Source organism: Mobula birostris, chromosome 15, assembly GCF_030028105.1.
Source record: "Mobula birostris isolate sMobBir1 chromosome 15, sMobBir1.hap1, whole genome shotgun sequence".
In the NCBI taxonomy this organism is placed as follows: domain Eukaryota; kingdom Metazoa; phylum Chordata; class Chondrichthyes; order Myliobatiformes; family Myliobatidae; genus Mobula; species Mobula birostris.
Window position 1 is genome coordinate 7,118,076 of NC_092384.1, and position 24,725 is coordinate 7,142,800.

Sequence of the window (24,725 nt, forward strand, 5' to 3'; positions counted from 1 at the left end):
AAGGGGCTTCCCTTCCTCCACCATCAACTCTGCTCTTAAACGCATCTCCCCCATTTCACATACATCTGCTCTCACTCCGTCCTCCCGCCACCCCACTAGGAATAGGGTTCCCCTTGTCCTCACCTACCACCCCACCAGCCTCCGGGTCCAACATATTATTCTCCGTAACTTCCGCCACCTCCAACGGGATTCCACCACTAAGCACATCTTTCCCTCCCCCCCCCCCCCGCTTTCCGCAGGGATCGCTCCCTACATGACTCCCTTCTCCATTCATCCTCCCCATCCCTCCCCACCGATCTCCCTCCTGGCACTTATCCTTGTAAGCGGAACAAGTGCTACACATGCCCTTACACTTCCTCCCTTACCACCACTCAGGGCCCCAAACAGTCCTTCCAGGTGAGGCGACACTTCACCTGTGAGTCGGCTGGGGTGATATACTGCGTCCGGTGCTCCCGATGTGGTCTTCTATATGTTGGCGAGGCCCAACGCAGACTGGGAGATCGTTTGGCTGAACACCTACGCTCTGTCCGCCAGAGAAAGCAGGATCTCCCAGTGGCCACACATTTTAATTCCACATCCCATTCCTATTCTGATATGTCTATCCACGACCTCCTCTACTGTAAAGATGAAGCCACACTCAGGTTGGAGGAACAACACCCTATATTCCGTCTGGGTAGCCTCCAACCTGATGGCATGAACATTGACTTCTCAAACTTCTGCTGATGCCCCACCTCCCCCTCGTACCCCATCCGTTATTTATATACACACTTTCTTTCTCTCACTCTCCTTTTTCTCCCTCTGTTCCTCTGACTATACCCCTTGCCCATCTCTGGGCTTCCCCCCCCCCCCCGTTTCCTTCTCCCTGGGCCTCCTGTCCCATGATCCCCTCGTATCCCTTTTTGCCTATCACCTGGCCAGCTCTTGGCTCCACCCCTCCCCCTCCTGTCTTCTCCTATCATTTTGGATCTCCCCCTCCCCCTCCCCCTCCCACTTTCAAATCTCTTACTAGCTCTTCCTTCAGTTAGTCCTGACGAAGGGTCTCGGCCGAACGTCGACTGTACCTCTTCCTAGAGATGCTGCCTGGCCTGCTGCGTTCACCAGCAACTTTTATGTGTGTTGCTTGAAATTCCAGCATCTGCAGAATTCCTTGTGATTGCTAAGGAAGTGGTTTCAGGGTACTTGGAGGCACATGATAAAACAGGCTGAACTCAGCATGGTTTCCTTAAGGGAAAATCTTGCTTGACAAATCTGTTGGAATTCTTTGAAGAAATATCAAACAGAATAGACAAAGGGGAATCAGTGGATGTTGTGTACTTGGATTTTCAGAAGGTCTTTGACAAGATGCTGCACATGAGGCTGCTTAACAAATTAAGAGCCCATGTTATCACAGGAAAGATACTGGCCTGGATAGAGCAGTGGCTGATTGGCAGGAGGCAGAGTGGGAATAAAGGAAGCCTTTTCTAGTTGGCTGCCGGTGACTAGTGGTGTTCCACAAGGGTCTGTGTTGGGTCTGCTTCTTTTTACATTATATGTCATTGACTTAGATGATGGAATTGATGACCTTGTCACAAAGTTTGCAGATAATACAAAGGTAGCTGGAGAGGCAGGTGGTGTTGAGGCAGCAGAGAGGCTACAGAAGGACTTAGACAGATTCTGAGAATGGGCAAAGAAATGGCAGATAGAATACAGTGTTGGGAAGTGTATAGTCATGCACTTTGATAGAAGAAATAAAAGCGTAGACTACTTTTTACATGGAGAGAAAATTTACAAATCTGTGGTGCAAAGGGACTTGGGAGTCCTCATAAGGATTCCCTAAAGGTTAATTTGTGGGTCAAGTCGGTGGCGAGGATGGCAATTGCAAAAAGGCTTTTGGCCTGAAGCATTGACAGTACTTTTTTCCATAGATGCTGCCTGGCCTGCTGAGTCCCTCCAGCATTTTGTGTGTGTGTTGCTTGGATTTCCAGCATCTACAGACTTCCTCTTCTTTGTGATGGCAATAGCAATGTTAGCATTCATTTCAAGAGGACTAGAATATAAAAGCAAAGATTTAATGTTGAGATTTTATAATGCATTGGTGAGGAGGTCTCATTTGGGGTACAGTACTGTGAGCAGTTTTAGGCCCCCCTATCTAGGAAAGGATATGCTGACATTGGAGAGGAGTCAATGGAGGTTCACGAAAAGGCTCATCACATGAGGACCATTTTATGGGACGGGCGTGGGGATGGGGGGGAGGGGGAATCTCATTGAAACCTACTGGATGGTGAAAGGCCTCAATAGATGTGGAGAGGTGGTTTATAGAAAGATGTCCATTTAGAATGGAGGTGAGGCCGAAACGAGAAAATCTGCAGATGCTGGAAATCCAAGCAGCACACACAAAATACGGGAGGAACTTAGCAGGCCAGTGCCTATGGAAAAGAGTAGAGTCGATATTTCACGTTGCGACCCTTCAGCAGGACTGGAGAAAAAAAGATGAGTAGAGTTAAAAGGTGGGGGCAGGAGAGAGAGAAACGTCGGGTGATAGGTGAAGCTGGGAGGGGTAGGGATGAGAAGTTGATTGGTGAATGAGATACAAGGCCAATCTGAACTGGTACCTGCAGGTGAGGAAATTAAGGATCCAGTTTCACAAGGTGTTATTAGGCCTAGGTCTTGCAGCTTTTTGATTAGTTTTGAGGGGATGATAGTATCGAATGCTAAGCTGTAGTCAATGAGGAGCATCCTAACGTATGCACCTTCACTGTTCAGATGTTTCTGGGTGGAGTGAAGAGCAAATAAGATGGCATCTGCTGTTGACATGTTGTGACAGTAGGCAAATTGGAGCTGATCCAAGTTGTTTCTCAGGCAGGCGTTGATATGCTTCATCACCAATCTCTCAAAGCACTTCATCAGACAGAGTGGATGCAAGTGCTATTGGACGATACTCAGTGAGGCAGGCTACCGCTTTCTTCTTAGCATTGGTATAATTGAAGCCTGCTTAAAGCGGGTGGGTACCTCAGTTTGTTGAAGTAGGAAGTTAATGATATTGGTGGACATTCCAGCCAGTTTATCAGCACAAGCTTTTAGTACTTGGCCGGGTACCCCTTCTGGGCCGGATACTTTCCATGGGTTCACCCCCCTGAAGGATTCTCAGGGAATAAAAGCTCAGAGTCATTTCGGGCTGTGGGAGTTGGTGAAGGTGCCTCCATGTTTTGATGGTCAAAAAACCAAAAAATTTGCACTCAAATGTCAGTAAGACCAAGGAATTGATTGTGGATTTCAGAAGGGGAAATTGAAGGAACACACAGCAGTCCTTATTGAGGAGTCAGCAGTGGAAAGGGTGAACATTTTTAAGTTCCAGGATGTCAACAACCCTGAGGATCTGTCCTGGGCCCAACATACTGATGCAATTACAAAGAGACATGACAGTGGCTATATCTCATTGGGAGTTTGAGAAGATCTATTAACGTATAAACATCTATTAACGTTTTCTTTCAGCCTCCTCCTGTGTGCAACTGTGACTTCACAATTTTCACAAAGAAGCTTCCTATCCAAGTTTCAGAGACAAATCAGCAGGGTGTTCCCAAACCAGAATTGCTCATTAAAAAAAAAAGGGAAAAGACCTGCAAAGCAGCCATAGATGATGATCTTGCTGAAAAACATTAATTGCAAGAAAAAGTTTGTGAACCCTTTGCATTTACCTGGTTCTCTAAATTAATTACACATGAAATATGGTCTGATCTTCATCTACGTCACAATAGACAAACACATTCTGCCTAAACTAATAACACACAAGCATTTGTACAAACATTTGTACTTTACATCTCTTTATTGAACACATTTTTAATCATTCACAGTCCAGCCTGGAAAAAGTATGTGAACACTTGTATTTAATAGCCGATAGAACCTTTTTTAGCAGCAATAACCTCCACCAAACATTTCCTGTAGCTGCTGATCAGACTTGCACAATGGCAAGGAGGAATTTTAGACCATTCCTCTATACACAACTTTCAGCTCGTTGATATTACTGGGATACCTTGCATGAACAGCCCTCTTCAGGTCATGCCACAGCAACACAGAAACAAAAGAATGTAACATTTTGTGTTTCATGTAGACTTGGCTGACGGATGAGACGGATCATGTCATCGAGCCATCTGGGTTCTCCCTGTTCTGGTGGACAGGTCAAAAAACCTCTCTGGGAAGAGTAAAGGAGGTGGGGTATGCTTCACGGTCAATAATGCTTGATGCGATCCCTGGAATGTGCATGCCCTCAAATCCTTTTGTTCCCTGGATCTGGAGTACCTTGTGCTGCTGTGTAGACCTTTCTCGGGAGTTTATGTCAGTTACTATCACAGCGGTGTATATTCCGCCACGGGCTGATACTGACCTGGCTCTCGAGGAACTGTATGAGACCATCAGCACTGTGGAGACTGCACACCCGGAGGCTGCCTTCAGCGTCACCAGTGACTTTAATCGAGCGTCGCTGACTAAAGTCTCTCCAAAGTTTTGCGAACACATCCAGGTGAACACACGGAGAGATAGCATACTTGGCCACTACTACTCTTCCGCCACGCTTACAAAGCGCTCCTCCGCCCTCCGTGTGGAAAATCGGATCACTCCTCTGTCTTGGTGCTGCCAAGGTACAGGCAGAAGCTGAAACACCAGGCCGCCATAGTTGAAACCATCCACTGTTGGTCCAACCAATTGCTTTCCATGCTTCAGGACTGCTTTGATGACATCAACTGGAATGTCTTCCATGATGAGGATGTCTCCGAGTTCACGGATGGGGTCATGAGTTTCATCTGGAAGTGCATGGAGGATCTTGTCCTCTAGAAACCATTCAGAGTCTATCCAAGCCAGCAACCCTGGATCAACATTTCCACACAAGCAGCACTTACCATGCGACACAGAGCTTATGTTGCCGGTAACCAACAGGAGCTCAAGAAATGCAGCTACGATCTGCGCAAAGTCATCAAGGCGGCAAAACGGCAAGACAGGGACAAGATCCAGACACAACTCTCCACCAACAACACACACAGCTTATGGCAGGGTCAGCACACTAAGGTCAAAACTAAGTGCAGTGGTGCTGCCAACATCGCTGTCTCTCTCCCAGATGAGCTAAATCTTTTTTACGCTCGGTTCGATATCGCCAACACTGAGCCCCTGAGGAGAGCCACGGAAGCGACCTGCACCTTGGTCATCTCTGAGGCTGAAGTACGCAGGTGTTTCCAGTGAGTGGTCGGTCACAAGGCTGCAGGACTGGACGGCATCCCAGGGCGGGTACTCAAGAGTCTGCATGGCACAACTGGCAGGTGTGTTTACAGACAGTTTTAATCTCTCCCTCTCCCAGGGTAGAGTGCCCTCCTGCTTCAAAACATCCACCATTGTTCCCGTACCTAAAAAGACCAAGGTAACATGTGGGAACAGTGGGCCCCTAAAATTCGCCTACCCACACAACTGATGCAATAGCCACAGCTCTACACACCATCCTTACACACCTAGAGAAGAGAGATGCTTATGTGAGAATGCTGTTCTTGGACTACTGTGCAACATTCAACACCATAATTCCATCCAGGCTCGACAAGAAGCTTAGAGACCTCGGCCTTCATCTTGCCTTGTGTAGCCGGATCCTGGACTTGTGTCAGATCACTGGCAGGTGGTAAGAGAGGGTTCCGTCACCTCTGCTCCTCTGACCCTCAACACAGGTCCCCCTCAGGGCTGTGTCCTAAGCCCCCCCTTTACTCTCTGTATACCCATGACAGTGTCCCCACCCACAGCTCCAATCTGCTAATTAAATTTGCTGACAACATGACTCACCTCAGTAATAAGCAAATGCTTTGAGAGGTTGGTCAAGGACCACATCAGCACCATGCTACCACCCACACTGGACCCCCTGCAATTCACTACCGACACAACTGATCAACAGATGATGCAATAACCACAGCTCTACACACCGTCCTTACACACCTGGGAAGAGGGATGCTTATGTGAGAATGCTGTTCTTGGATTACAGTTCAGCATTCAACACCATAATTCCCTCCAGGCTCAACAGGAAGCTCAGAGACTTTGGCCTTCACCCTGCCTTGTGCAGCTGGATCCTGCACTTCCTGTCAGATCACCAGCAAGTGGTAAGAGTGGGCATCTTTCACCTCTGCCCCTCTGACCCTCAACACAGGTGCCCCTCAGGGTTGTGTCCTAAGCCCCCTCCTCTACTCTTTGTATCCACGTCAAGCTCCAATCTGCTAACTAAATATACGACACTCTGCTAAATATACAACAATCTGCTAACTAAATATACGCCTAATCTCAAATGATAGTGAGGCTGCCTACAGAGGATAAGTCAACACAAGTCAAGAAAACAACTTCTCCCTCAATGTCGCAAAAACAAAGGAGCTGGTTGTGGACTACAGGAGGAATGGAGACGGGCTAACCCCTACTGACATCAATGGATCTGGGGTTGACACATCACTGAGGTTCACACTTGGTCTGTGCATATCAGCTGTGTGGTGAAAATGGCACAATAGTGCCTCTTTCACCTCAGGCGGTTGAAGAAGTTTAGTGTGGGCCCCCAAATCCTAAGAACTTTCTACAGGGGCACAATTGAGAGCATCCTGACTGGCTGCATCACTGCCTGGTATGGGAACTGTACTTCCCTCAATCGCAGGACTCTGTAGGGAGTGGTGTGGACAGCCCAGCACATCCGTGGATGTAAATTTCCCATTGTTCAGGACATTGTAATTGTAAAGGGTTCAACTTTACATCATGTTGCTGAGTGGAGTAACAGCCCAAGCATTTTACCCTGCTAAATGTTTAATTGTTATGGATTTGTACATTCCCTGTTACGAGTAACTAGAGCGACAGGGCTTTAGTGAATTAGTTCTTTAGGGAATAGAAGCCATCTTCTTCCCATGCTGTGGAGTCATGAATTGACAATCAAACTTAAACCCTCATCTATCTGTTGGAACTCAGGAGTGTGTGGCCAGCATTGCTGTAGTGCTGTTGATTTAATTTAACTTACTACTGCAGTATTCAATTCCACTGGTCTGCTACAGCCAAAGCCCTCTCTACTTTTGAGCTCAGTTACAAAGAGCACTGAAACAAGAAAGCAGCTCCCATCTTTTAGTAACCCCACCATTCAGGTCATGCTCTTTTCACTCAGGAAATGCAGGAACCTTAGTTCCGGACCACACCATACCAGACAGGTATAGGAGCCTAAGGCTGAGGAACAGCTATTACCCTATCACCAAGAGGCTCATGAACCAGCGTAGATAACTTCACTCTCCTCAATGCTAAAGTGATTCCACAACATACAGACTCACTTTCAAAACTTCTGCAACTCAGAATTAACTTTTTTTTTATCATTTGCACGATTTGTCTTTTGTACATTGTTAGTCTTCGTTATTTATAGTTTTTCATAAATTCTGTTATTTTTATGTAAATGCCTGCAAAGATTAATCTCAGGGTTTTATATGGTGACATATATATTGAAGTAACATTGCGGAAGGACTACCGACCATCTGTGCTGCTATGTACAAAGTGATTCCAACAGCTGCCTTGATCAGCACTACCATTTATCCAGTAGCTAACCTAAATTCAAGCAACACACATCAAAGTTGCTGGTGAACGCAGCAGGCCAGGCAGCATCTCTAGGAAGAGGTACAGTCGACGTTTCAGGCCGAGACCATTCGTCAGGACTAACTGAAGGAAGAGTGAGTAAGGGATTTGAAAGTTGGAGGGGGAGGGGGAGATCCAAAATGATAGGAGAAGACAGGAGGGGGAGGGATAGAGCCAAGAGCTGGACAGGTGATTGGCAAAAGGGATACGAGAGGATCATGGGACAGGAGGTCCGGGGAGAAAGACAAGGCGGGGGGGACCCAGAGGATGGGCAAGGGGTATATTCAGAGGGACAGAGGGAGAAAAAGGAGAGTGAGAGAAAGAATGTGTGCATAAAAATAAGTAACAAATGGGGTATGAGGGGGAGGTGGAGCCTAGCAGAAGTTAGAGAAGTCAATGTTCATGCCATCAGGTTGCAGGCTACCCAGACGGAATATAAGGTGTTGTTCCTCCAACCTGAGTGTGGCTTCATCTTTACAGTAGAGGAGGCCGTGGATAGACATGTCAGAATGGGAATGGGATGTGGAATTAAAATGTGTAGCCACTGGGAGATCCTGCTTTCTCTGGCGGACAGAGCGTAGGTGTTCAGCAAAGCGGTCTCCCAGTCTGCGTCGGGTCTCGCCAATATATAAAAGGCCACATCGGGAGCACCGGACGCAGTATATCACCCCAGTCGACTCACAGGTGAAGTGTTGCCTCACCTGGAAGGACTGTTTGGGGCCCTGAATGGTGGCACAGGTGAAGTGTCGCCTCACCTCCAAGCAGTTACCTTTCTTGCTCATTAAACTACAAGAGCAAAAACTAAATATTCAGCTGTTGTAGAAGATCTTTCTGGAATCTGATGCTCAGAGGGAAGAGAGTGGCTCAGCATCTCTGGAAAGAGTTTGAGAATAGCCTGTGCTAGATTGTATCAATGTTTTGGATTTAGGGTTCTCGTTGTGCTTATCAGGACATGGAGCAAAAAGTAACGAGAAGCAAAAGACACAATGATGCACTTTACTTTTGAATGCCATTTCCGCCTTCAAAATGCGAGCTGAGGAGGAATGGATTCCTTTTTATTTTCTTTAATGGGAAAGGAATGCAGATAACAAATATAAAAACCTCAATGTAATTCCTAACAATTTCTTTAATATGTAGAACCTCTAATAAACAAAAGTCATACAATACTGTTAACCATGCCTTGATGGCGATGCTGTGGTTCTTGCAAGTTTACATCAGGGACAGACAAGTATCTTGTAGCTGCCTATTGGCTTGGAGCCAATGTTGCCTCCAGCAATTCATACAGAACCTATGGCCTCTCTCATCCATCTGTGGTGCTGCAGTTACACTATGTGCTGCTGGGAAAAAATGAGGGAGAAGATTCAATGTTTTGTTTTTTTCCCCCTATTTAAGTTGCCTGAGGATTCTCCAAATCTGACAGGCTGCATCACTGTCTGGTACAGAGGGGCTACTGCACAGGACCGGAAGAAGCTGCAGAGGGTTGTAAATCTAGTCAGCTCCACCTTGGTTACTAGCCTACAAAGTACCCAGGGCACCTTTAGGGAGCAGTGTCTCAGAAAGGTAGCGTTCATTATTAAGGATCTCCAGCACCCAGAGCATGCCCTTTTCTCACTGTTACCATCAGATAGGAGGCACAGTAGCCAGAAGTACTTGAGACCCTTGCTTAAACTCCTGCCTCCCTCCCCAGTAAGATTCATTGTGATGGTGGGGCGTACGCTGTGAATCCTCCAGAGTCGGCAATCCAAGCTCTTAAACCCATGTGCAAACCATGATGTGGGGCTGCGGACACCACAGTGAGGAAATCATAACGAATTTTACATTTTTGCTTATAGAGGCTATAAGGAATTGGCATCAGATGGCATACGTATCTGGGAGAAGCAAATTTAAAATGTGTTCCTACTATTTCTGTGCCCCAGTGTTCCCTACTGGTCTCTCACGCACCCAGTATTCGCAATAAAAGCCAGAGACGCAAATCCATTCACTCCAAAGGAGAATCCTGTATGTCTGCACTTTGTTCTCGAACATAGACTTGTGAGAGCCATGAAAATCCAGATCTTTTGTTGCTGTGGGATAATAGTTTCACTGCTGGCTGCACTTGCAAAACTAGCATGTCTGAAAGGCTTGTGTTGCTTTTTTTTCCTATGATTCAGATGTTAAAACTCCTTCAGTCTGCTTGTTACCCACCAAAGAAAGTGGACTAGAGTTCAACCAAAAACACACAGTTATCCTAAAAGGAGGATCACTGTGTCCCTCCCTTCCTTCAACTTTGGCTCATATTCTAGTTGGTTTCAGCCTGATTTGATCTTGCAACTCAAATATTAAAATTGTTTCTTAGTAACTCCTAGATTATCTAACAATAAATTGCACATTGTGCCCACCAGGTTACCAGACAGCCACCTTAAAATTGATCCACAAAATAATGCCATTTCTGCAGGCTAACCTTCAAAAATATTAATAAACTAGCAGCTGCTCTGTTTTCCTTGTTCCAGAGCTCTGCCTGGATTTTCAAAGATGATTAAAAAATGTTTAATATATATGATTATGAAGTAATCAGTCTCATATCCATTTGGCGAACGTTGTGGTCTCAGAAGATCAAATGCATAATTATCCATTTCCTTTCAGTTTCCTCGGAAAACTTTGATTTTACCAATATCAGCCAATGTATTTATTATTTTTGCTTCAAAGTCTGCATCGTGAACTCCAGTTTTCCGGAATTCTCCAGCATACCGGTTGTTCTCCCAGTAGTGATGCCAGTTTCCTCTGCTATCAGCGCCAAATCCATACACGTTGACCTGAGGAGGCAAAGAACATTTGATAAGGCAGTGGAAGCACCTCTGCAAATCACTGCTCAATGAGGCGCATCATGTCTCATCTATCTGGCAGTTTCTTTCAACTACATGTCCTGTCACTTGATTACCCAAGGGATGGGCAATGGGTAAAGGTGGGAAATGTACGTGGTCTCTTTCTTTTGAAAATGGGAGACAATGTGTTCAGACAGACCTAGCACTCTCCTGGCATGTGGCTCAGTACCACAACTAGGGATCACTGATGTCATGTTACAGAAGTACAATTCTGGCTCTGTGCTATGCTGATTCTGGATCAGACCATAAGACATAGGAACAGAATTTGGCCATTCGGCCCATCTGGTTTCTCCACCATTTGATCATGGCTGACTTATTTTCCCATTCAACCCTATTCCCCTGCCTTCTCCCCGTAACTTTTGACGCCCTTGCTAATCAAGATCCTACACTTTAAATATATTCAATAATTTGACCTCCACAGCTGTCTGTGGCAATGAATTCCACATATTCATTATCCTCTGGCTAAAGAAATTTCTCCTCATCTCTGTTCTGAATGGTTATCCTTGTATTTTGAATCTGTGCCCTTTAGTCCTCGATACTCCCACTATTGGAAACATCATTTGTATGAATGTAAACTCCCTCATTCTGGATCGCAACGCTCCCTTAGGCACATATAAAGTTAATGGCATCAGTGACATGTTTATATGGGTGGAAGCATCATTCAGAGTGCTGGATCTAGCTTTTCACAATTTGCAATATTCCTTTGTGGCTTCCTGCTAGCAGAATCTGATCTGTCAGTTTTACACAGGACACACAGGAATGCAAAAGTTGTATTGTACACTTTCACATGGACTTCAATTGAATGCTCTACAGCAGGGGTTCCCAACCTGGGTCCATTGACCCATGGCATAACGAAGGTTATCATTGCGACTCATAAAGACAAGAGATTCTGCAGATGCTGGAAATCCAGAGCAACACACAGAATGGTGGAGGAACTCAGCAAGTTAGGCAGTATCTATGGAGGAGAATAAAGAGTTCATGTTTCGGGCAGGACTTGAAAGGGAGGGTGAAGAAGCCAGGATAAGGAGGTAGGGGAGGGGAGGAGTACAAGGTTGCAGGTGATATGTGAGAGCAGGTGAGGGGGAAGGTGGTTGGTTGGAGAAGAGGTAAGAAGGGGGCCATGGGAGGAAGGGGAGGAGGAGGAGCTCCAGAGGGTGAACATGGGTAAGTGAGGCAACACTTCACCAGCATCTGTAGGGGTCATCTATGGTATCCAGTTGCAGTCTCTTCTACAACCAGCGCAGACTGATGGAACACTTCATTAAGCACCTTCGCTCTGTTTTGCCACAACAGGTGGGATTTCTCAGTGACCATCTATTTTAATTCTATTTCCCATTCTGACATGGTAGCCCAAGGCCCTCTCTTTTGCCACGATGAACCACTCTTAGGTTAGAGGAACAACACCTCATATACTATATGGATAGCCTCCAATCTGACAGCATGAACATTGCTTTCTCTAACCTCTAGTATTTGTTCTCCCCTCTCTCTTCTCTCTTTTTCAATTTCCCATTCTGGCTCCCCTCTTACCCCTTCCCTTCTCCTCACCTGTACAACAGCAGCTTTCCCTGTGCCTACACCAAAGACTTCTCTCTCAAAGCGATGTTGTCATATAGAGCTCGCAATCTTCGTGAATCCAGAAACTACGAGTTTGTGGTGGTTGAGATGCCATTTTATTCTTGCATATTTAGCACTGCCATCCTGTGTCAACTTTCTGTCAGTCAGACAAGCTACACATGCAACTGTATTGTTGAAATTGTGCAATTTCACGTCAGTTAAAAACTCAGTCTATGAAATACAACAACCCACTTACTGCCTTGCACTTGTTGAGAGAGAGCATTTAACCTGGGCTCTCCCTGCTCAAAACTGCTTGCATTTCCTGGCAATGAATAGCGCCATTATGTTCCAAAATCTGGGATTAAGATTGATAATCCAGTAGATGCTGCAAATTTAAGGCTGTAATCACTGCTGGCTGCTCTTCTGACCTGGGAGTCAATGTCAAGTCAATTACCTTACAAATACAAAATGGCCTTCCGACCTGTCAGTTGGCCAACGATCAAATCTGCCACTGAGGCCCAAGACCTCTTCCTTTTCTATTTGGTCACTTATCTGATGTTTTTGCAGGATGATGAGACAGGGCTGTCTTACCCAGTGTTAGCATTATCTTTAGATGAAGAGATCCTAACCCCTGTGAATAACTGAAGAAGTACAAACAGGATTGAACCTGTGTAATATGAACCTGATTCCCTGATCTGGATGACAGACATTAGCCATTAACCATGAGCTTTCTGCCTTCATACAATGTGCAAAACATAATATAACAAGGTGAATTCACACAGTCTTTTTCCCAGGGAAAGGGAGAGAGGGCACAGATTTGAAAGGGACCCAAAGGACAACTTCTTCACACAGGGTATGGTGCATACATGCAACAAGCTGCCAGTGAAACCGGTTGTGTCGTGGTGCACTCATGAAGGACCGGGCCCAAGTGCGGAGGAACGGCAGGATCCCCAGGAAGAGACGGAAACAAAAGGTTAAAGGTCAGAATCAGAGACACCATACGGTAAATCATCCTCTCCGACACGGTGAGAATACCAACAGAGCCCCGAAGGACATAATGACCAACCTCAGGTACTTCTTCTTTTTTGTTTTATGGCGGTTGGCAACCAGTTTTTCAGTGCATTGCCGCCACCTGCTAGACTTGTGGTGTTCCAACCAAATATGTCCTGGAGTTCTCTACTTTAGACAATCTAGTTCAGCCTGCAGTTCTCTATTAGCATCACTCTGTAGTTGCAATTCCTCGTGAATGCTTAATGCTCTCATTAGATAATGCCGCAAACTGCTAGTCTTCCCTAATTATGTCAGATGTTTTCATGTAGTTGCATTACCTCAGTTACATTGATTTCATCTACATCACTTGTGAGACTAAAATCGTCTTGTTAAAGAATAGTAATTATCGCACATTATACTTTTAAAATTGCTGTTTTTCCAAGTCTATCTGCTTTTTCATGTTTTCCTTTTCTTGGATCGTAGCCTGCAGTTGTTTACTGAGACCTTGGCGATCTTCTTCATTTGCTTCCATGTTTTCATTTTATAACCTGAATGTAGATAATTCACTTTGCAACAAATTCCTTTTCCTTTTGTATCCTTGTAATAATTTCCTCCATTTTCCAATCTCTTTCCAACTCACCGTTGTTCTTGTCAGATACTTCTATTTGTTGTTGGAGTTTTGCACATTTACCCTGGGCTTCAACCATAAAATCTGAGAATTTTCCTTAAGTTCTGAAACATATTTCTTAAATTCTTGACCATTTGCGATAAATATACTGCCATTAAGATTCCATCTCCCCTGCCTGTGAACTGTTGGATCCTCCATTCAGCATTTCTTTGACTTCTTCCAACCTATTCCCTTTAATACCAAGATACTTTTCTGCAGACTTCTGAACAATTAATTGCATCCACCATAAAAAGTACGAAATCCTTTCTACTCATTAATAGTGTATCCTTATTTTTCATGTTACAGCCCTCACAATTCATCAGTTTATTATTTCCTGTATTTGTTTGCTTGACAGCCTTTTTTTCAGCAAATTCTTTCATTGCCTCTGCATAACTAATTCCTTGAGTTACTTTTACATATTGTATCTCAGCTACCTTCTTGCTATAAATGCACCCTCGATAAGCTGCGCTGTGTTCCTCGCCACAATTGCAACATTTCATCCTAGCTCCCACCTCACATTTCCCATATTCATGTTCTCCAGCACATCTCCTACATCTTTGTTTTTCTCTGCAGACCGCCGCAATATGCCTGAATTTCTGACATTTATAGCATCTTAAAGGTGGTGGTATATATGTTCTAACCACATAACACAAATACCCTAAGTAAACGTTAGTTGCAATCTCTCTTCATCAAAGTTAATCATTACCGATAAACTATCACACTTTTTCCCATTTCTTGTAACTTTCAAAAGTTTGGCCTCAATAATTTTTGCTCCTTTTATGTTCTGTTTAATCTCATCCATAGTAACTTTTGTTGGTATCCCCGAAATAACTCCTCTAGTCCACTTTCTATTGTTGGGTATTGAGCATTGTACTTCTTTGCCATCTATTTCACATAAACTTATCACTTTGCCTTGCTGAGCACTATCCTGACAAATCACTAATAGCGATCCATTTCGTAAAATCTTTGCTCTTTTAATCTTGCCTATAATTTTGTTGAGCATCTTCGTCAAACAAATCGGGTTCCAATCACCAAATGACACCCCGTCTTCACTTAGTTTTATAGTTGCTTTAATTTCATCTTCTTTCCATTGTTTTGCTGTCCTGTTTTGATCATCTGCTGACTCCTCAGAGTTTGACATCCCGTACCTCTGCTTTCCTTTCTTCCTCTTTCCATTCCGTTCCTCTTTCCCGCTGACCTCCATCTCTAGTTCACTTCCACTCTCGCCAAAAACTTCCTTCAACAGCTTGGCTCTTTCCTTGATGTTCTCTCTCTCTCTCTGCCATTTTCCAGTGAGCTGCACAATCAACTCGACTCAGCTGCCTGTTTGCCCCAGCAAACCTCAGGCACTGACTGAGAGTCCTCTTTAAATAATCAAAGAACGTCAGAAACTTGTGACCACCTCAATCAACTTGATCAGATTAACCGAAAACAAAAGGGCTTAAACACTCCAATCAAGACCTTGATTAGTAAATTCTGGTGCTCATAAACCCAAGAAGCTCAGTGTTCCATAGCAAGCCACTGGGTTCATGACAGATTGAAGTGTGTCGAATAACAAAATTTAGAAGATATTTATGTCCCATAGTCGTGGGGAGGTTTCCAATAATGCAGGCAGATTGGGAGAATCATAATGGTGATAGACCCTATAAGAGGTGATCTGTAGAATTCCTACAGGATGGCTTTTTAGAGCAGTTCGTGGTTGAGCGTACTGGAGCAGTGGTCCCCAACCTCTGGGCCACGAAGCATGCAGGGGTGCAGCGGTAGCCGGAGCGCACCCAACACATCTTTAATAAAAAAAAGCCGAAATAAACAAGCTAATTAATTAGGTGCCGCCCAGAAGCCAGTCTTCATTAGGGGAACTGAATGGAGAGGGTCAATAACTTTAAATTCTTTGGCATTAAGGATCGACGTTTCTCTCTCTGTAAAGTGTCAGAGGACCTGTCCTGGGACCAGCACATAACTGTCATTACAAAGAAAGCACAGCAGTGCCTATACTTTATTAGAAGTTTGTGTAGATTCAACATGTCACCTCGATCCTGACAGCCCTGTCTTTTCAGCCTGCCTGGGCTGGTGTTTAAATTGACCAAACAATGGAACAGCTAAAGGCTCCAGTACCCTGGAAAGGGGAGTGAACATCACCTCTGATCTGGGCTGACATTTACGTGCCGGGCAGCACCTAATTAATTAGCTTGTTTATTTCGGCTTTTTTCTTAAAGATGTGCTGGGTGTGCTCCAGCTACCGCTGCACCTCTGCATGCTTCGCGGCCCGGAGGTGTGGAACCACTGTACTAGAGGATCAGCTATTCTAGCCTGGGCGTTGTGCAATGAACTGGAATTGATTAGAGAGCTTAAGGTAAAGGAACACTCAGGAGGCAGTGATCATAATACAATAGAATTCACCCTGCAAAGAGAGGGAGAAGCTAAAGTCAGATGTATCAGTATTACAGTGGAATTAAGGGACTTACAGAGGCATGAGAGAGGAGCTGACCAACCTTGATTAGAAGGGGACACTAGCAGGGATGATGTGAGAGCAGCAATGGCTTGAATTTCTGGGAGCAATTCTGAAGTGCAGGATAGATACATCCCAAAGCATAAGAAGTATTCTAAAGGCAGGATGGTGCAACCATGCTGACAAGGGAAGTCAAACCCAACATAAAAGTCAAAGAGAGGCATGTAATAGAGCAAAATTTAGTGGGAAGTTGGAGAACTGGAAAGCTTTTAAAAACCAATGGAAGTCAACTAAAATGTCATAAAGAGGGAAAAGTTGAAATAAACTAGCTAATAATATTAAAGATGATACCAAAAGTTTCTTCAGATATATCAAGAGTAAAAGAGAGGTGAGAGTAGATATCGGACCCCCGAAAAAAGTATTTTGCATCAGTTCTCACTGTGGAAGAGTGTATGCCGGAGGTACAGGCGCTTGGGAAACTGAAAGGCCTAAAGGTAGATAATTCACCTGGACTGGATGGTGTACACCCTTTCTTTCAAGAATCAATAGACTCTTAGCATGGTCTGAAGGACTGGAAAATTGCAAATGTCAGTCCACTCTTCCAAGAAGGGAGAGAGCCAGAAGAAAAAAAACACAGGCCAGTAAATCTGAGCTCAGTGGTTGGGAAGAGGCTGGAGTTGATTGTAATGATGTGATCTGGGGGTACTTAGAGACACCTGATAAAATAAGTTGAAGTCAGCATGGTTTCCATAAGGGAAAAAGTTGCCTGGAAAATCTGTTGGAATTCTTTGAAGAAATAACTAGCAGGATAGACAAAGGAAAATAGGTGGAGTTGTGTCCTTGGATTTTCAGAAGGCCTTTGACAAGATGCTGCACATGAGGCTGCTTAACAAGTTAAGAGCCCATAGTATTACAGGAAAGATACTAGCATGGGTAGAGAATTTGCAAATTGGCAGGAGGCAAAGAGTAGGAATGAAAGAATCTTTTATTGGCTGCCGGTAACTACTGATGTTCCACAGGGTTCTGTGTTGAGACCATATGTCAATGATTTGGATGACAGAATTGATGGCTGTGGGCCAAGACTGCAGATGATATGAAGGTAAGTGGAGGGGGAGATAGTGTTGTTGAAGTAGGGAGGCTGCAAAAGGAACTAGACGGTTAGGAGAATGGGCAAAGAAGTAGCACAACAGTCCCTAGAGTCTACAGAGAACGGTGTGAAAAACAAAAAAAACATCCAGCGAGTGACAGTTCTGTGGGCGAAAATGCATTGTTAATGAGAGGGGCCAGAGGAGAATGGTCATACTTGTTTAGGCTGACAGGAAGGTGACAGCAACTGAAATAACCAGGTGTTAAAACAATAGTGTGCTGAAGAGCATCTCTGAATGTGCAATATGTCAAACCTTGAAGTGATGGGCTAGAGCAGCAGAGGAGCACATCAGATTCCACTCCTGTACCTAATAAAGAGGTCACTGAATGTACATTGTACATGGAGGAGATTTTAACAGCTAGGTTAATAATCTCTTACATCGAGGTGAAGTGAACAGTCTCTCTTTATTCTGCACTAACAATACAAATATGCGTGTCTATGAGCAGTCTATTATCAACTGTGCTATAGCCTCTCTGAACTAAGCCTTTTGTGCAATTGAAAACAGCTTCAATATCTGGGAAAATTCTTTTGGAATTTTTCTGAAAATATATGTTGGCTGCCAGATAATCCCTGCTCTAATTTCTCAAGGCATTTTTTCCTTCCTTTATTTTTTTCAACACTGCACACTGCTTCAAATGAGCTTTCCTCCTTGGTTTCAGACATTAACTTTTTATGTGCTCTGCCTACCAGTTAAGATGGCCACTGCACACAACGCTCCTTTGGTTGACATCTTCTAGACAGATCATGAAACCATCTTTTTCACTTCTTTTATGTCTTTCATGTTTGTTTCTAGTCTTAGATGTGATCATGGAACTGTTGGAGCCTGAGTTTTGCTGTTTGGAAATTTTTTGGTTGTTTCAGTGCTTCACAGTCTCCGAGAGGATTCTGGGAGGCAGAAGCAACGTGAGTGAACCTCGTGGGGAGGAGGCTGCAGGATGGTGTGTGAGCCAATGTTTGACCCCATTTCACCAATTAGAGCGTCCATTGTTCACCGACTAAAGCAGTGAGAGAAACTGAAACATCAAGGCGAGTGTGGAAATTTGGAGATCATTGGGGATTGGGGTGTTCCAGTGCTTTCCAGTCTCCGAGAGGATTCTTGGAGGCAGAGATAGCGTACACAAACCTTGTGGTGGGCAGGTTGCAGGATGGAGCACAAGCCGATGTTTGGCTCCAGTTTGCCGATTAAAGCGACGAGGGGGATTTAAGCATCAAAACGAGTGTGCAGGGGTGAGTGCCAGCTGCCTGTCCTTTGATCACTCTGAACCGGAGACGGGAAAGTCTGCCTCTGGGCCTGGAGTGCTTTTATGCATTTTTGATGTGGATGTTTGACTATAGACCCTTTTCTTCCGTCTTAAAGTTTTTGTATTCTGTGTTTTTTCGTCCAATCTCCTCGTTTTTTTTGTGCGGGAGGGGTTTGATCCATTGTGTTGATTTTTTGTGTGGGAGGAGGAATTTGGGGGTTGGTGTGCCTGATCTGTTTTTGTTTTTTTTTTGCGGGAAGGTGGAATTAGGGGCTGATGATCACGCTACCTTCTTTCTCTTTCTTGATTTAATGGCTACTCAGAGAACTAAAGAATTTCAGAGTTGTATACTTTGATAATAAATGAACCTTTGAACGTTTATATCAATATAAACAATTATCTCAGTCTTAGTTTCATCCTTTCGCAGATGTGCTGAGTTGGGCATCTACTCATTTGGTCTTCCCCTTTTCACACCTGCTTCAGGTTCAGTGCCATTTCATCACTGCTTTCAGATTGGTGCATAAGACACTTCAGCCCTTGTCCCTTCAAATTAGCCTCAGAGTTGCAAAGAATCTCTGCTCCACATGTGAGGCACTTACCTCATCACAGATATGGAGAGCAAAGAACAGGGCCAGCATTCCAGTGGACGGATATCTCCCATGATGCTCTGTCCACTTGTCATGGATATACTTGAAGAATGCTGGGTTGTAGATCTGCACCTGAGTGAAGATCAGGGGGTTAGACTATAAACAGCAGTTTTAAAAAGCATTAGTAGTGAAGGACAAATTACTTGCCAACTTTCCTCACTGCCTCTTACAGGATCTGAGTTCTATTGCAGTAATAGTTCTTCAGGTGCCATCGGTGCACTAAGACATTGCTCAAATGCCACACTTTGTCTGTTTAATTCCTTGTGCTGCTATTGCCCAATAAATAGAACACAGGACAGTACAGCACAGGAACAGACTGCTTGGCCCATGATGTTGTGCTGAATTAAATAAGCTAACAATGCCTAATTTCACTAATTGCTTCTGCCTCCATGTGGCCTATATTCCACCATTCTCTGCACAACCATGTGTCTAAGAATCTCTTAAATGCCATAAGACTATAAGATTTAGAACATTCAACAAATCGAGTCCGCTCACCTATTCCATTTTGGCTGAATTCTTAGCTCTCTCAACCCCATTCTCCTGCCTTCTTCCTGTAACCTTTGGCACCCTTATTAATCAAGAACCTATCATCCTCTGCTTTAAAATAAACCCAATGATTTGGCCACCACATCTGTTTGTGGCAACAAATTCCACAGAATCACCACCCTCTGGCTAAAGAAATTCCTCCTCATCTCCGTTCTAAAGGGACATACTTGTATTCTGAGGTTGTGTCCTCTGGCCTACACTTTCCCATTACAGGAAAACATCCTTTCCACATCCACCCTATCTAGGCCATTCAATATTTGATAGGTTTCAGTGAGATTTTCTCCCCCCCCCCCCCCAATATTTTTCTAAGCTCCAGCGAGTACAGGCCCAGAGCCATCAAACGCTTCATTAACCCCTTCATTTCCGGGGATCATTCTTGTGAACCTCCTCTGGACCCTCTCCAATGCCAGCACATCCTTTCTTAGATAAGAAGCCGAACTGCTCATAATACTCCAAGTGTGGTCTGTCCAATGCCTTGTAAAGCCTCAGCATAACGTTCTTGTTTTTATATTCTAGTCCTCTTTAAAAGACTGTTAACATTGCATTTGCCTTCCTTACCACAACTCACCCTGCAAGTTAACCTTTAGGGAATCCTGCACAAAGACACCCAAGTCCCTTTGCACCTCTGATTTCTGAATTTGCTCCCCTTTTCGAAAATAATGTCACCTTTATTCCTCCTACACATCCTTACACTGTATTCCATTTGCCACTTCCCTACCCATTCTCCTAATCTGCCTGAGTCCCTCTTCTTTCTCAACACTACCTGCCCCTCCACCTATCTTTGTATCATCTACAATCTTAACCACAAAGCCATCAGTTCCATTATCCAAGTCATTGACGTAGAGCATGAAAAGAAACGCTCCCAATATTGCCTCTATTGTTCTTACCTCCAGCACCACCTCTGGCAGCACATTCCAGGCATCCGTCACTCTCTGTGTTGAAAACATACACCACACATTTCCCTTGAATCGCCTCCCTCACATGTTTCTTGTCTGTTAGTAATTTCAGCAAGGTCTGAATCTAAAGTATTTGGGCTGTTGACAAATGCTCCACCTATCGTAGCACTGAGCTCCCTAGAGCAGCACCACGGACGTGCGTGTACAGCACATAGATCTGGTACCTCACAGCTCCAGTGACCTGGGCTCGACCTGAAGGAGCATCTGATCAGGTGGGTTTACCCTGGATGCTCCAGTTTTCTCCCCTATCCCAAAGATGGACATGTTGGTAGATTAATGGGCCACTGTAAACTCCCTTCATGCATTGGCTTTTCAGCAATAGTCATTCTCCATGCTTTCCAGCAGGATTACTGATCCCTGTCTGCGCACACCACCATAGCATTAACCATCACCTGCTGAGCTTACAAACTGGGTTTACACTCAGTATGCAGTCAGACAGCCCAGAAGGAGACCTTTCAGCCCATCAAGCCCATGCTGACCATTGTGCCCAGTTTATTCTCCCTACTAAATCCTCCCAGGTTCTACCACTCACCTAGAGAGGCACTTTGCACCAGTCAATTACCCCACCAACCTGTATGTCTTTGGGATGTGGCTGGAAATCAGGAAGCTGAAGAACACTCATGCAGTTGCAGGAAGAATATGCAAACACCACACAGACAGCACCAAAGGATAGGATTTAACCAAAGTCTTGGGAATTGTGCAGCAGTGGCTTTATGAACTATCGCACTGTGCCAACTAAGTAGCTCTGTGCTATGACATTTCGAACATAATTCAACAGCCCAAGTATTTATATTTCGGGTTTACTAAAATTACTAACACAGACAAACATGTTTCACATTCATTCAGGAATAGTAGCAAACTATGTATTTTAGAGGGATTGACGAAAATTTGATGTGTGAGGAAGTGGGGAAATCTAAGAGTCTGGGGTTAAGATCAAGGGTTGAATTTCACCTTGCCAACTCATTGAGACTAATATTCTGTTTTGATCAATTTAATGTCCAGGTATTAAAATGAAAATTAAACTTACTGCTGAGTTTTAACCTGCCCCAGGCATGTACTACAAATGGCCAACCTACAAGCTTAGGAGTGGATCTCTCTCTGCTTGCAGAATGATTCCCTTCACATTCAGGAGCCTGTCTTACTCCTTCAAGACCGAGGCAGCATTAACCAGCTCTCAGCCTGTTGCCATTGTTTAGTTTCTGCCTAGGTTCCTGAAAGCCCAAATATTCTTCCTGTTGCCTTGAAATTCTGTCCCAGAAATCGGCAATCCATTTTCTGGTGATGTAAAACCCACAACTACTGACATTAAGCTGTTACTTATTCAGACTAAGCAGCCGCTGGAAACAGGGCACTGGGTGGTGCACTGGGACAAGCTACTGTCCTCTTGACTCTGTTAGAGGAAGAAAATGAAATTCTGCCTGGGAACTATGAGTAGGAGCCTTGCTGGTTTAATACCCCCTGTATTTTTAAGAACCCAAGGTCCACACCTCGTCATTAAATTATTCCATGGACCTCAGCTAGAGTATGCTAAGCTGCATACAGTTGGTAGATGAGAATTGAAAGACTGAACAACAATCAAACATTTTTATAAATCTCTATATTCCATTATTTGCTTCTTCACCTATGTAAATGCAGAATGTCTTCCAAAATATTGATGCCTACAATTCTTAATTCATAAACTCAAATAATTATTTCAGTTCGGTTGAGTGTAAGGCTTCACTACATTCTTGCCAGGACCACTAGACTCAAAAACTGTTGTTTCCCCCTAAGCTGCCACCCATCAACCCACTCCACCACTACATCCACATCCCCTAGCATCACTGAACCTACATACAATCAGTATATGCGTATTGCACATCGTGTTTTAGAGAATTATTTCTATACTTATACGTATTTATTGTGTTTTTGTTGTGTTTTTTCTAATGCTGTACTGGACCCAGAGTAACAAAACATTTCATTCTCTTTTACACTTCTGTACTAAGAATGAGATCAAACAATAAATAATCTTGAAACAAACTTGTAAAATCTGAAGAGTATTGCCAGAGCACAAATCAAACTGGAGGAAATCTGGTTTAAATAGTTCCAAGCCCTTTCTGTTGCTGCCAACCATTCAGAGATCATTGGAGTTTTAAGCCCTGCTAGGAGATGCCTCTATCTGTTCCATACCATCCAATATAAAAGACCATCAGCAGACCCTGACTCACCTTTTCTTTATCCACCCGTAGAAATTGTTTGACAGGCGCATAGGTGCTGTAAATAAAAGAGATATGGGCAAGTCAAGAGAAGCTGAATCCTGAATCTCTGAAGAGTAGGTTTATTAATTCAAGTCTTTGTTATAAGTCTTGGATTCTGACCTCATTGCCATCTCTACCTGCAGCAGTATCTCCCTCATGTAAGGACTCTGTTGGTCATGAAAATGGCCAGCAGGGATATTCCACTATAGATGGTTAAGTCAAGTCTTGATATCATGTCAGTTATGTTTTCCTACACTGGGGCTTTGGCATGCACCACGGATGGAAACTGGGACTTCTTATCTGGAATTCTCATGGCTTTATCCACAAACACACTGTAAGAAGGCACTCAACTGACTCCAATATTATTGATCATAGAATGGAAGACTGGCCACTCCAATTGGACAGGCAGCCTGGGTCTAGAACAAATAGGTATATAATAATTTTAAGTAATGTGCTTATCCAAAAGGTCCTTGATATGTTCACCATTTTGGATTAGTCAGTCTAGATTCTGAGTTAACGTAAGGGTCCTCCTGTTGTCTTGTTGTGCCTAGTTAGAAGAACGCCATTTGCAAAATGCTTCCTCAGCTATCTATGGTTAGACACTAGGAGAGTAAGACTTGCTTCCTTGTGATTTTTCCATTCCAGTCGCTGACTCTTACGTAAAACTGTTCCAAGGATGACATCAGCCCTCCAACATATGCCATTCCTCTTCTGTGAGCTCAGATAATTAAATGTTTCTGCAGTGCCAGTCCTTGTTCCAATCCCCAAACCATGGACCAGTGAGCCTGATTTATATATTTCTACTCCTGGAGCAAACACATCAAACCATACCCCAGGCATACCATCATTTCCTGCTCACTGTTAACATAGGGCTCAAAGGAAGGACAAGGTAAAGGGGTTTTGGCACCAAATACAACCCTACAAAGGATTGTGATGACTGTTGAGAGGATCATCAGGGTCTCTCTTCCATCCTTCACAGATATTTATAAGCAGTGCTTCATATGCAGTGCCCTTAGCATAATCAATGACCCCTCCCATCCATCAAACAATCTCTTTGATCCCCTACCATTAGGCAGAAGGTACCTTGGCATTAGACAAGAACTGTTAGGATGGGAAACAGCTTCTCCCCCCAGTAAGACTACTGAACTCCCTGCCACCACCTAGGTCTCATCAGTATGAAGTGCCACACTGTTTACTTTTTAACTTGTGTCCTATATGCACGTTATTACTTGATAATTTCATTTGTAGTTATATTACTTTATGTTGTGTGTGTGAGTTATATGTATTCTGTTGTGCACTTTGGTCCAGAGGAACAGTGTTTGTTTGGCAGTGTACATCTGTATGACTGAATGACAATAAAATGAACTTGAACCTGAATGAACAAATATTGAATTTACAATGAAATATTTTAATGCTAATTATATTGTGAGCTCTAAGCAAACTCTCTCCATTTTGTAACCTCTTCACAAGGCACTGAATCTAGGTGAGTTATAAACCCTCAGTGGTTTACCTACCTGATTATAAATTTATATAATCACAGCTGGTGAATTTTACAGGCTGTTTGATTATGGGCCATCACAGTCCAGTTGCATTTATACCTGAGGTTCATAATACTGTATGCACTCTCTGTAAAGATGTCCCCAATAATGAACAGTAGCAGAAACCCAGATTGACTCATTTCTCCCTCCTGCAGCAACTCATTTGCTGTTCAAGTCAAGATAACTAAGTCAGGAGGTGTAGTGTAGCAGCACACTGGACAACTCATCCGCCCAGAGAGAATATACTAAAATTTTAAACTGAAAGAAGTTACTTTGTCCGCACCACTATTATAGAAATCTTCCCTTGG

The 24,725-nt window shown here is 43.9% G+C and overlaps 1 protein-coding gene across 4 annotated transcripts in view; it reads right to left on the minus strand.

The window, feature by feature from the left end:
* Positions 1-8,582: 8,582 nt before the first annotated feature.
* Positions 8,583-24,725, minus strand: part of st3gal2 (ST3 beta-galactoside alpha-2,3-sialyltransferase 2) — a 307,587-nt gene continuing 291,444 nt past the window's right edge. For 3 of the 4 annotated variants that reach the window (XM_072279278.1, XM_072279279.1, XM_072279280.1), the window contains 3 exons: positions 22,850-22,895; positions 19,096-19,215; positions 8,583-10,379 (listed from right to left, as the gene is read on the minus strand). In XM_072279278.1, coding sequence (XP_072135379.1) covers positions 10,206-10,379; positions 19,096-19,215; positions 22,850-22,895 — 340 coding nt within the window. In that variant the 3' untranslated portion in view covers positions 8,583-10,205. The remainder of the gene's footprint in view (positions 10,380-19,095; positions 19,216-22,849; positions 22,896-24,725) is intronic. The other variant, XM_072279281.1, reaches the window with a different exon arrangement.